The 12,053-nt window shown below is 53.8% G+C and overlaps 4 protein-coding genes across 4 annotated transcripts; 2 read left to right on the top strand and 2 right to left on the bottom strand.

Annotated features, from left to right (window-relative positions):
- Positions 1 to 16: 16 nt before the first annotated feature.
- Positions 17 to 1,351, top strand: NCS54_01117700 (WD repeat-containing protein JIP5; the record flags this gene model as incomplete). The annotated part of the gene is made up of 2 exons (XM_053156460.1): positions 17 to 278; positions 333 to 1,351. 2 exons carry the CDS (start codon positions 17 to 19, stop codon positions 1,349 to 1,351), a joined length of 1,281 nt encoding a protein of 426 aa, XP_053012435.1.
- Positions 1,352 to 2,279: 928 nt separating this feature from the next.
- On the bottom strand, positions 2,280 to 3,089 carry NCS54_01117600 (Fe-ADH domain-containing protein; the record flags this gene model as incomplete). The annotated part of the gene is made up of 1 exon (XM_053156459.1): positions 2,280 to 3,089. One exon carries the CDS (start codon positions 3,087 to 3,089, stop codon positions 2,280 to 2,282), a length of 810 nt encoding a protein of 269 aa, XP_053012434.1.
- A 2,815-nt stretch (positions 3,090 to 5,904) lies between these two features.
- Positions 5,905 to 7,732, top strand: NCS54_01117500 (Uric acid-xanthine permease; the record flags this gene model as incomplete). Its single annotated transcript, XM_053156458.1, has 2 exons — positions 5,905 to 6,311; positions 6,370 to 7,732. 2 exons carry the CDS (start codon positions 5,905 to 5,907, stop codon positions 7,730 to 7,732), a joined length of 1,770 nt encoding a protein of 589 aa, XP_053012433.1.
- A 571-nt stretch (positions 7,733 to 8,303) lies between these two features.
- Positions 8,304 to 11,335, bottom strand: NCS54_01117400 (Hypothetical protein; the record flags this gene model as incomplete). The annotated part of the gene is made up of 6 exons (XM_053156457.1): positions 8,304 to 9,739; positions 9,789 to 9,922; positions 9,974 to 10,137; positions 10,186 to 10,651; positions 10,706 to 11,054; positions 11,242 to 11,335. The coding sequence occupies 6 exons, from the start codon at positions 11,333 to 11,335 to the stop codon at positions 8,304 to 8,306; spliced, it is 2,643 nt and encodes an 880-aa protein (XP_053012432.1).
- Between the last annotated feature and the right edge of the window lie 718 nt (positions 11,336 to 12,053).

The raw sequence follows: 12,053 nt of genomic DNA, 5'->3' as shown, positions 1-12,053 counted from the left end.
CCAATCATCCACAACCATGTTCGAAAACACCTGCACGCTGCCCCTGACCGCCGATGTCTTCGCTACGGCCCTTCACCCTACCGAGCCGTTGCTCGCCGTTGGTCTCTCCAGCGGACATGTCGAGACCTTTCGATTGCCTCCCGGCACCGGCTCTGACGAGAGCGCCGACGGAGATACCAGTGTCCTTAGTGATGGAAAGAGTATGATTGACTCTGTCTGGCGCACGCGAAGGCACAAGGGCAGTTGCAGGTCTCTTGTTTATGCCCATGACGGCTCAGGTAAGCACCGTTGAAGCCTCATTTGCACACTAGGTCAATACTGACAGGACACAGCCGTTTACTCGGCCGGAACCGACTCCCTCGTCAAACATTTTGAACCGACCACTGGCCAGGTCATTTCCAAGTTCGCCATCCCGAGTACAACATCGATGCCTGATGCGCCTACCCTGCTCCACGTCCTGAACCCTCAGAGCCTCCTTCTTGCGACCGACTCAGGCGCCTTGCACATAATTGACCTTCGCGACGGCGCTCCTGGCAAGAAGCCTGCCCAAACCCATTTCCCCCACGCTGACTACGTCTCCTCGATCACACCTCTGCCGCCTACCAAGGAGAGCACTAGCGGATTTCCTAAGCAATGGGTCAGCACTGGTGGTACGACCCTGGCTGTCACAGATGTCAGGAGAGGAGTGCTTGTGCGCAGCGAGGATCAAGAAGACGAGCTGCTAACCTCGTGCTTCGTCCCCGGCATGGGTCCCAAGGGACACCGTGACAATGGCATATTGGCCATTGGCTCCGGATCTGGTGTCCTGACACTCTGGGACAAGGGCGCATGGGATGATCAACAAGAGCGCATCATTGTCGACGGCGGTAAGAAGAGCGGAGGTGAAAGCATCGACGCCTTGGTGCTGGTGCCCCAAGAAATGGGACTCGGAAAGAAGGTCGTCTGTGGCGTCGGTGATGGAAGCCTTCGTGTCGTCGACCTGGTCCGCCGTGAAGTCGATGTCTCGGCCAACCTGCGCCACGATCATATGGAGAGCGTTGTGTCTCTGGGTTTCGATTCGGAGAACCGCCTTATTAGCGCTGGAGGCAAAAGTGTCAAGCTGTGGGAGGAGCTCTCGGAGCTACAAGGTGGCAACGAGAGCGACGACGACGATGACGAGGACAGCAATGACAGTGATGATAAGGAAATCAACTCTGGCAAGCGAGCCGCGGATAGTGATAGCGACGAGGACAGCGACGACGAGCGAGTCGCCGAGATGAAGCGACGGGCAAAGCGACGCAAGGAGGTGCAGAGCAGCAAGCTGGGACCGATGGGAGCTCACGGCATCATGGGCTTTGATGGTCTGGATTAAAAAGGGGAGGCGTACGTGGATGATATTTTGATGGAGGACAACTCACGTTGTGATACCCTGTGAACATGGCTCTGGAAAGGAAAGCAAAAACGGTTATAAACATGGATAGCAACCCGAGACAGTTGCTAGCTGGCATGTCGTATCGAATGGCATTGGTAATTCACACATGCAATCAGAGATGGGAAACAAAGTCTGGCCATATTATAAGTTGGCAAGAAGCCTTATTGATAACACTAGCAGTAGAAGCTAGCTATCCGGCGATTCAAAGAAGTCCGTCCTAGGAGACGGACATCCAACGACCCGTGTGCGGTTGGTGGTCTTCCGAAACGAAGGCATCACAAAGTGAAATAACCAAGAGCCCCTCCATCGAGTCGAAATAAAACACGCCTCGGCCGATGCTACACGGCCTTTGAGGGTGTATTCTGGGGCCCAGCGGCCCCGTGGTAGTTCGAAGCCTGACAGGCTCCAATCATGAGACTCTTCCAACCCCGAGTCTTGACTCGAGGTGTGAGATCGTCTCTTGTTTGGTTTGAGCAGAGGCAGCTGGGGCTCCTGCTCTTGAAACATTAGGTTTCAGAAACTCAAATGGTGGCGTCATCCCCAGAACTGCTCAAGTCTTGAGCATCCTTTGAGACGGCCGTCAATCGCCATCTTGTAGAAGTGTCAGGCCTCGGGTTCCGCAGAGCGCTTGCGCACTCGCCGAGCCGGGCACTGGCTTCTCGGGCTCGTATGGCATGCCCGATGGTGTTTGGGGGGCGGTAGGTAGTGGTCGCATGTCGTGTATGTCGCATAAATTCATCTCAAGTCCGAGAAATCGGCGCCATCGGGTGTACAGTATGAGAATCGGAGCCTCAGGTGCTCGCAATATACAAGACTGGGAGTACCGAGTCTAAGGAGATGGGAAATCTGAGTAGGGAACCCCGTGGCCCTAGACACCTGGGAGATTGATGTAGCTCCAGCAGGCGTCTTCTGACTTGGGGTGCGGTTCGGCTCGGTCCTCCATGATGTCCTCGTCGCTTGGAGCAGAGAACCGGGTTGACGAGCTCGTGGTGAGGTCGTCGTCGTAGATGATGACAGCAGGGAGTGTTTTGGACTCTCGAGCGATCTCCCTCGCTGCCCTTGAATTGCTTCCTTCACTGCCACCGCGCTCGCGGGGCACTGGAGTGCTGCTTTCGGGAATCATTTCGCTGCCGCTGAAGGTTGTCGGGATGCAAATGTGCGGGATCCCCTTGCGTAAACTCACAGCCCGGGCTAGAGTCACAGCCGAACCGCCGCCGACACTAATAACACAGTCTCGGCCGGAGATTCGAGTAGGTACAGTGATAACGGCGGAGCTGAGGATGCGAGTGTCGAGACCTGGAATAATGGCCTGAATCTTCCGAGCGATCTTTAGTCGAGAAGGGCTCGAAACGATGAGCGGCGACGACAGGCGCAAACTTGCGAGCTCAACTGGCAGTAAGTTGATGGCCTTGGGGCCGACGACGACACGGGGAGACGGGCTGTGGGCCGCACGGCGGGATCGCAGACGAGGAGTTGCACCAGGAGAAGCGGCGCGCGAGGACCGAGGAGTGACGAGCGCGGAAGCCTTGACAGCGAGGGCGTTGAGCAGCTTGGCGCGGATTGCGATGAGGTCCGGATCAGTGGCTTTCTGGGGTGGTAGCCTCTGTAGGGTGCTGCTAGAGCGGATCTTTAAGGCGGACGGACGCTTGTCGTCCGACGAAGCGGAAGCGACGTTCATCTGAATACTGAGACTTTGAGCGCGCACGACATCAATGCAAATATCGAAGAAAAAAAAAGGTGGTTGATTGATGGCAATGAAGTTGACGAAAATGTAAGGGACCTGTGGGAGGAGATGACAATGGCAAGGGGGAAGAATATGGGCAGATGAACATGACCTGGAAGCGAAATATTGCTACTGCTAGCAGCAAACCGAAACACGCGTGCCATTGTCCATGGGAGCATTTTGTTGTGTTATTCGCCACAATATTCAACGCCACCCCTTGCTCTAACGTAAAGCACGCAAAGGCACTCCCGGGACGAGAAGCTAAGGGAGTCAAACAGCGGAGCAATGTCTCCGTAGAACAAATGAAACCATTCTCTTGCGTTGTTACCGCACAGTGCATCTAACATGCTTTTCGGTCCCTGCATCAAGGACGGAAAAAACCTGCAAGACCCTGAAAAAATGACGACAAAGAGGGGATCCAGAGGGCCACGGGATAGACCCGTTGATGTCAAAAGACGTCAAAGGGAAGTGCGGTGGGGAGCTTCGGACCCTGGAGGGACCGCCGTTGAGGGGGTGAGGAGGTTTTCCGTCCCGTCGGCTGTCTTGGCCGGAGTCGTGGCTTCGGGATGCAAGGCTCTAGCGTCGGGGATGCGGGTCCCATGTTAGCTTCCATCGGAGCAGATTCCCGTCAACTATGATTGGTCATGGCCGCCCAGAAAGGCTTGACTGCGCGAGTCCTGTACTGCCATCCCTTGCTGGGCAGGCTTGAGACAATTGCGCACCTCTATTGCGATAGTGGAATAACAGACTTGTATTGAATCTACTGCAATACCAGAAAGTACCCTAGCTGGGCCATAATCTGGATAACAGCGCTCAGGCGGTTATGATAGAGGCAACAACGAGAGTCAGGTCAGAAAAAGAAAAAAAAGAAAAGAAAAGAAAAAAAATGAGAAGTGACTGAAATAGATGGAGGGCAATGCTTGGGAAAGCCGAACTTGCGATGGAGAAGTCACCGAGGGCCGGATGCCATCATATATACGTCTCTCCTCCGTAGACGCTGATCGTTTACCCAACTTTGCACAAGTAGCCGACGCCGGTGTGTGGGTAACCTGGATCAAAAACCGCGGAGGCGGGCTTTCGGGAGGGGAGGAGGGAGGGGGTTGCATCGCTTGTGGCTTGGGAGATCTGGGGAAGCCACAGCTTGAGGCTTCGTGATTCATGTCGAGCACGTACGTAATACCATTTTTTATCTTCTTGATCTCGTTACAAACAATTTCGCAGAGATCAAGTCCACCTTATTTCCATCTCGTCGCTCGATTCCGGGGCGACTGTGTGCTGCAGTATCGCAGAACGCATTAATTATTCCGGGCAAGGTCAACTGTCACGTAGGCACCTTCCGTAAACGACGGCAGCATCCTCGCCAATCTCATAACATGGCGAGACTGGATATCTTACGGCAATCTCGTTTTCTCCTTTCTTTTTTCTCTGTATAGATCTCAACCATCCATCCGTCCGTCCGACTGTCAACCATTCTCCTTTCCTGCCTACGAATGAGTTGCGTGGCAAGCTCTTTTCACGGTCATCGCCGTTCGTCGACTTCGGTGTTGACCCTTTATGTTTAGAAGTTCGATGCCATCGACGCTTGCGCTACCGCCCGACTCCGTCCTCTGATATCCCAATCACCTCTGCTATCGCAGCGGATGCGGCCGAAACCCGGGGTCTCGCACCCGCCCTATCTTATCTGATAGCGCTACTCCTTCCTGGATGCCCAGAGCTGAGCCATGGCCGCGGGCAGCAACGTGCCTCGGTGAACTCTGTCTGAAGCCAAGAATCGCCTCCACCTGCAAGATAAACAGAAGCAAGTTGGATGGTCACAGCGATGAAATCCATGTCCTTGGTGCCACAACCTCCGCGATGGCGCCCCCTTCCCCGGCCATGCTTGATCTAGCGCGCGGGCTGGAGGACCGAAGCGAAGCCATCACATGCATTACCTTTCCAATCGAGCTCTGTTTGTCATCGCCACCTTTTCTTGACAGCGATTAGGCGAAGCGTCCTAATCTGTGGCGAAGAGTTTACCCCGGACGATGGACTGATGCACCCGTCGATTCGGTCCCAGCCCAATGGTTGCTCCAGGCCATCCTCCTTATCCCCCACGCCGTCGGCGCATTTCGACCTGCTCCCCGCCTTCGGTGATAACGAGCTGGAAATTTTTGACATCCCGGATGTAGCTCAGGGTTACAATTTCACCAGAAGTTACTGCGCACAGGCAAGCTCACCGGGGACACAAGAGATGATCTGCCCTGACCGTCCCTGTCGTTCGATGTCATCCTATACCGAAGATGGCCTCAGGGACCCGCATACGCCCACTCGAAGCCCCATCCCTGGCCATTCACCGAGCTGAAGGAGGCTGATAAGCTATCTCTGGAACAAAGCTGTCAGTGCTGAGACCTTGAACTATCTGCGCCAAAGTTGGCCGCCGGCTCCGAAAGGCTCCAGCACCACGCGACAACGGCCCCATCCGAACGCTATTCTGACTCTGGGCCGATTTCCGCAGAGTCAGTTGGCGTTTTATACTTTAACTCGACCATGTCCGGCCGATTCACAACTTTTGTTTCGACTATTCAGACATCATCTCGTCTTCGGCTCATCCAATTGCCTGCCAATTGGTCTCCCATTTTGCTCTAGGCTGTTCATGCACAAGAGTCGATCGACGCTGAACCCCTGTCTAGTGTCGACTCCTTCAACGATCGCCGTCTAAGACCACATTTATCAAGTCGAAGCGAGCCATCATCGACCCATCTCTCTTTCTCCTCCTTTCAACACCACAAAAATGGATGAAGATCAAGGTCCGCGGTCCATCGTGCCCGAGCAAGCACCCAGAAAGTCGATCGGCCAACGTCTCAATGGCATCAGGAAAGCATTCACCACCAGGCATGGCCTTATTGGCGACTACAACTATGGCTTCCTCTTTCGACCAAACCTGCCCTTCATGAAGAAGAGCACTAATGCGAGCCCCTTCTTTGGCGTCAACGATAAGATGCCAGTTCTCTTGGGTCTTCTCCTGGGTTTTCAGCATGCACTGGCCATGTTGGCTGGTGTTATTACTCCTCCCATGATCATTAGCAGCAGCGCCAATCTGCTACCTGATCAGAAGCAGTACCTTGTGTCGACCGCTTTGATCGTCTCAGGTATCTTTTCTGCTGTTCAGATCACTCGTTTCAAGATCTGGGGCACCCCGTACGCGCATCCTCCCAACAATGTCCTGATTCTTCGACTAACTTGGATCTCTTTTTAGGTACTTCATTGGCACTGGTCTGCTTTCCGTCGTCGGTGTCTCTTTCAGTGTCATTCCCGTTGCCCAAGGCAGTCTCACTCAGATGTACGCCAACGGATACTGCCCTTCCGACTCTGAAGGCAATCCCCTCCCTTGTCCAAAGGGCTACGGAGCCATCATCGGCACATCTGCAGTGTGTGCTCTTCTGAACATCTTGATCTCATTCATTCCCGCGAAGTTCTTGCTGCGGGTGCTTCCCCCAATTGTCACTGGCCCCACGGTCATGCTCATTGGTATCAAGCTCATCAAGTCTGGTTTCTCTAACTGGATGGGCGGCAGCGGAGTCTGCATGACGGCTACCGAGGGACTGTTTGCCATGTGCCCGGATATTAACGCGCCTCACCCTCTCCCCTGGGGATCTGCAGAGTTCCTGGGCTTGGGTTTCTCCGTCTTCTTGACCATTATCCTGTGCGAACGATTCGGTTCTCCTATCATGAAGTCTACCTCGGTGGTTATCGGATTGTTAACGGGTTGCATTATTGCTGCTGCTTGCGGTTACTTTGATCGATCCGGCATCGACGCTGCACCTGTGGCCTCCTTCGCCTGGGTTCACACATTCCCGCTCTCAGTTTACGGTCCTCTCGTCCTCCCTCTCATGGCTGTTTATCTCGTTTGCGCCACCGAAGCGATCGGCGATATTACAGCCACCTGCGATGTCTCGAGACTCGAAGTTACCGGAAAGACGTACGAATCGCGTATCCAGGGCGGTATCCTCTCGGACGGTCTTGCTGGTTGTATTGGCTCTCTCATGACTATGACTCCCATGTCCGTCTTCGCCCAGAACAACGGTGTTATTGTCCTTACCCGTTGTGCCAACCGCAAGGCTGGTCTTGCTTGCGCCATGTTCCTCATCATCATGGGCGTCTTTGCCAAGTTCGCCGCCTCTCTTATCGCCATCCCCTCCGCTGTCCTCGGTGGCATGACTACCTTCCTCTTCAGCGCCGTCGCCGTCTCGGGCATGTCTATCATCACCCGTGGCGTGCCGTTTACTCGTCGCAACCGTTTCATCCTTACCGCTGGCTTCGCTCTGGGTTTTGGAGCCACTCTTGTCCCCAACTACTTTGACAAGATCTTTACCTACAAGGGCGACAACCGCTCGCTTCAGGGATTTTTGGATGCCATCACTCTCATCATGGAGACTGGTTTCGCCGTTGCTGCCATTATCTGTGTCATCCTCAACCTTGCTCTGCCGGAGGAGATGGAAGACGATATCGATGCGGGACGCTCGTCAACGAACATTGCTATTCACGAGGAAGCTCAGCCTGATAAGACCACCACTGAGCTGAGCAGAGAGCATAGCATTGAGCAGCAGAAGCAGGGCTGATGACCACTTTACGATCGTTACGTTCTTGAAAAGGAGTTGGAGGATATTCAAACACACTGGCTTTCTATACACGCACATATACCCATACATTTAATAAACGCCATTTAGGCTTGAATTGGACTCGACATGACCTGTGAAGTTGACGACAGATCCAACAGATGCGAGACACAGGCGGCATGCATCTCGAACCCCTCTTTCTGCCTTGCCGCAGCTCCGATAGGCGCCACAATCTCTCGCCTGATGTACAAATCTCATCAACACAAGCGTGCGAATCAGTCCCCAGAACGATATCGCCTTGGACAAGGAAGCCCTCAGGTGTGATATCGCGTGAGCAGCAGTCAGATCGCAAGCACAAGCCATCCAGATATCACAATCAACAGGCTTCAAAGATTCAAGCTAACCCTAAATTACATCAAAGGGAGTGCCTCAGATATCATCAGATTTTTGCACGCCCTCACGCCATCCTCCCCTAGATAGAGACAAACGCCGATACTCCTCTGCTCCGACCCAGCCAGATAACTCCTTCAACGCTGATGCAGCCGATACCATGCATCTCACAGACAAAATCTCATCAGCTCATGCCTCCGTAGACGACATGTTGTCGGCCCTCGTTCTTCTCCTTGTGGAACTTGTTGACGTCTCTCCTATGAAACTCCTGTACTTGTCCCCATTGCCCACGGTGACCTTCTTGAATACATTTCTGCAGCTCTCCTTGCTTCTTGATCTTGCAACGACACTTGTTCGGAGTTCCAACAAACTTCTCCCTCGCAGTGGAGTTGGGGAACTGAATGGACAGACGCTTGAGGTTCGGCCAGTTGACATCGTCACTCGCTGCTACTGGGTTGTTGAGTGCCAGCCGGGCCATGTTCCAGTCCATCTCTCCGTCCGACGGCGAGGGTTCATATCGTCGAGCCGCGAGATTGGCGTCACCCTTGCGCTTCTCGATGGGCGCCAAGGCACAGGCAGCCCCATCTTTGCCCGACTTGCGACAGTTACAACGTTCCGGGTTCAAGTTTGTGTCTTCGTCAATCTGGACAGTCACAAAGGATAGCTTGCCAGTCTCAAAGCTTTGCGTGAACAGGACAAGCATGGGTTTCGGGGGTCGACGGCGCAGCAGCACTCCAGTGGTCTTAGCTCCTGTAGAGATGCTGATGCTGCGGCCGTCACTGTTGGACGAGTTGCTGTTGCTCGATATGCCGCTGGATACGCTAAAGGAGCGCCTGTTGTTCGTCCCGTTCGTACTGTTTGATGGTGTCCCAATCAAAGTGTTTGATCGACGAGGGGAAGGGGGCTGTCCGACTGGTTTCCGAGGTATTTGACGAGGTGGAGCTCCTCCAAAAGGAGACTGCCATTCTGGAGGCGACGACCGAATTGGTCCGGGTGAGGTCTGCCTTGGCAGGCCAAACGCCTCAGGACCAGTCGCTTGTCGTTGATGGATCGTTGAGAGAGACGAAAAGCGACCGGAAGAAGTCCCATTGCCTCCGTTGAGTGGGCTACTCCCTGACATTACTGTCGGAGATGATACTGAGAACCCGTTACCGTTGTTGCTAGGTGGTGAGTTGCTTCCGGTAAGCGTAGTCGAGAGCGAGGCGATGGAGCCACGGCCAGGGCGTTGAGGAACTGCAGAACTAAAGGTAGCAATAGAGCTCTGTCGGCTGCCATTGGGACTTCTGGTGGTACTGGCTGCGGCATCACTATTGGTGACCAGCGAGCCCTCGGTCTCCTTTGGAACCCAGAGTTGAATGGTGGCCTTCTCGATGAGTTTTTTGTCGCCAATGACAAACGCAACAACGACCCCGTGATATGTAGAAGTAGACCACACCTTGTATCCGGTGATAGCTTGTTGGAACTTGAGGATGTCGCTCATATCCATAAAGGTCATTCTTGCAAGCCTCTCGTCACGGCGGATAAGTAGCTCTTGTGGTATACCGGGGCCAGTTGGGAGGTCGGGCATGGCATATTGGGGATTAACAACGGCCGAAGTGATATCGAAGTCGATGACTTCAGCTACTGAGTGTTAGTATTGAGCCCACGAAGAAGTCAGAGTCTCACATACTCTGTTGTCTAGGCCGACCAGATGCTGTTTGTTCTGAGCCTGACATGATGATTCTGAATCGACGTCCATCTGCACCAAGACGCCGGAGAAGCTTGGCCTTCTTTTCGACACTTGGGTGGGAGCCCCTTAGAGGTCTACAATCGGTTAGTTATCCATCCAACTTGAAGTTAACAGGGTCAACTTACACCTCGAGCAGCTCCTGCATCATCTCATCTTGGGTCACCACATCGACCAGAGGAGTCGGGTCTTTCTCCGGCCAGATGATAAACATTTCGCGCCTCAGTATTGCGGTCGATAACTCTGGTTTAACAAGCTCGCGACCGAATCGACTGCACTCGAATGAAAGATCCTACTAGGGTTAGCAACAATCCCAAAAACTTGGCTCGGAGCTGCTCACATCTTCAAGTTGTCGGGCATAGGAGGGCCAGTGCGAGATGTCCCGATCCGCCTCCTGGAGAGCCCGAGACCCTTGGATCCTTCTAAACAGCCATATGCACTTGAGGAGATTAATATATTGATCGATAGGTGGGACACGGTCCGTGACCAGCATGCCGGCTTGGAAGTTGACAGTGCTGCCCCTGAAGTTCATGATGAAGGCATCGGATAGCTCGCTTAGGTCGAAGTCGCTCTCGGTGCGATACTCTGAGTGGCCAGTAAGGGCGGCAAATCGGAATTGCTCTGCCAGGTTCATAGGTACTTCCAGGAGGACCGTTGTGTGCTGCTCTCGCAATCTCAGGGCTTCATCGAGGTCAGGGATGAGAACTCCCATGAGTCTTTTGATATCATGATGAATGCCGTCGAGCCTGTAGGCGATGTCTGCGTGCATGTACTCAATGTCTTGTCGTACTCGATAGAGAAGATCGCTTCATGGTTGTCAGCCAAAATTCCTCAGCAACTACCCTACCAGTCATACTTACATCTCAAACGGCTTCAAAATATGGAGGACCTTGGAGTTGTGCAAAATGATGCGTTGGCGTAGCCGGTCGGCTGTGGGTTGAACGAGGATGTTCCATTCTAAGTTGCGGAGCGGGCCGCTTCCCCCACGATACCGTATGTTTGATTCGAGAAGTTCACGGCATTCTCGAAGTGTACCGTCATAGTCGCCGACAATCTCTATCAGTGATCTCCGATCCCATCGCACTCTGGTCTTTACGCTTTGTCTTTCTCTCTGGAGGGAATTGTCCGCCTGTGTAATCACGCTGCTGAGGATGTCGAGGTTCTCGGCAAGCCCTCTCACATCTCTCCAAAATTCCAAATACTGTTTTGCTGAATGACAGTCAGCATGACTAGTTGAACAAAAAAGGAAGGAGAGAATAGCTCGATAGAGTTTTGAAGGACATCATGTACAGGAGTCGAGCGCAAAGGAAGCCAACGACGGCGATGTGCCCAGGGAGCCTTGCAAGGCAACCCAACGTGGAGGTTGGAAACACTGGTTGGAGCATTGGGCACTTACTTGCATTGCGATCTTCAGACCAACCGGCATCATAAATCTCCCAAGCTAGCCGCCCAAGACTGACAAGATCTCCAATCTGGAGAGGACCTGCCATCAGGTACGATTCCGCCGGTGTCAAACAAGGGCCTCAGGTGGCATGAGATAGATGTTGGTGGAGGAGTGAAGGTGATCACTTGGCGCAGCGTCGACAAAAGTAAGACTATGGAAAGAGGTGGCAAGCAGGAGCTCCCTCACGGGTGCGTGGGTGGTATCCTCATAAGAGAGAGATCCATAAGCCAGGCTGTCGGTTGGGAGGCCACCGAGTGAACAGTAGGACAGGGCTTGGTTAGAGGGTATCTGAGGGGGATATCGCACCGGTCCGCCGTCTGAGAGGTGCGAAAAAGCAAGGGCCGAAGAGCCTCTTGAAATGAGAGGCAAGAAGTGGGTGTGCAGGACTTGGTACAGAGGCGTCAGACGCGTACGAACTGGCTGAGACAGGACCAAACAGCGTGAGTCCAGCCCGGGGACAAAGACAGAAGAGCTCGTGTGCCCTGCTTCCAACCAGGCAGCGGGGGTAACGGAAATTGGGAGGGATGGGCGGTTGTTCCGGGTGAGAGAGATGGTATCGGTCACTCATGCGGGCTAGCACACGCACATCTGCTTGAGCCTGGTCTCGGTGGGGTGGGCGTTTGGAAGGGCACAGCAAATCGAGGCGGACGTCGTGCCATAACTATCTCTCATCCTGGACACCTGGCTCTCCGGTCATCGATGCCGTAGGCCGTCGGAGAGACGAGAGGGATTTTCCCTTATCAATGTCGGACAGAGGGCGGTTG

Source organism: Fusarium falciforme, chromosome 9, assembly GCF_026873545.1.
Source record: "Fusarium falciforme chromosome 9, complete sequence".
In the NCBI taxonomy this organism is placed as follows: Eukaryota; Fungi; Ascomycota; class Sordariomycetes; order Hypocreales; family Nectriaceae; genus Fusarium; species Fusarium falciforme.
This window is presented reverse-complemented; position numbering and strand designations above follow the sequence as displayed.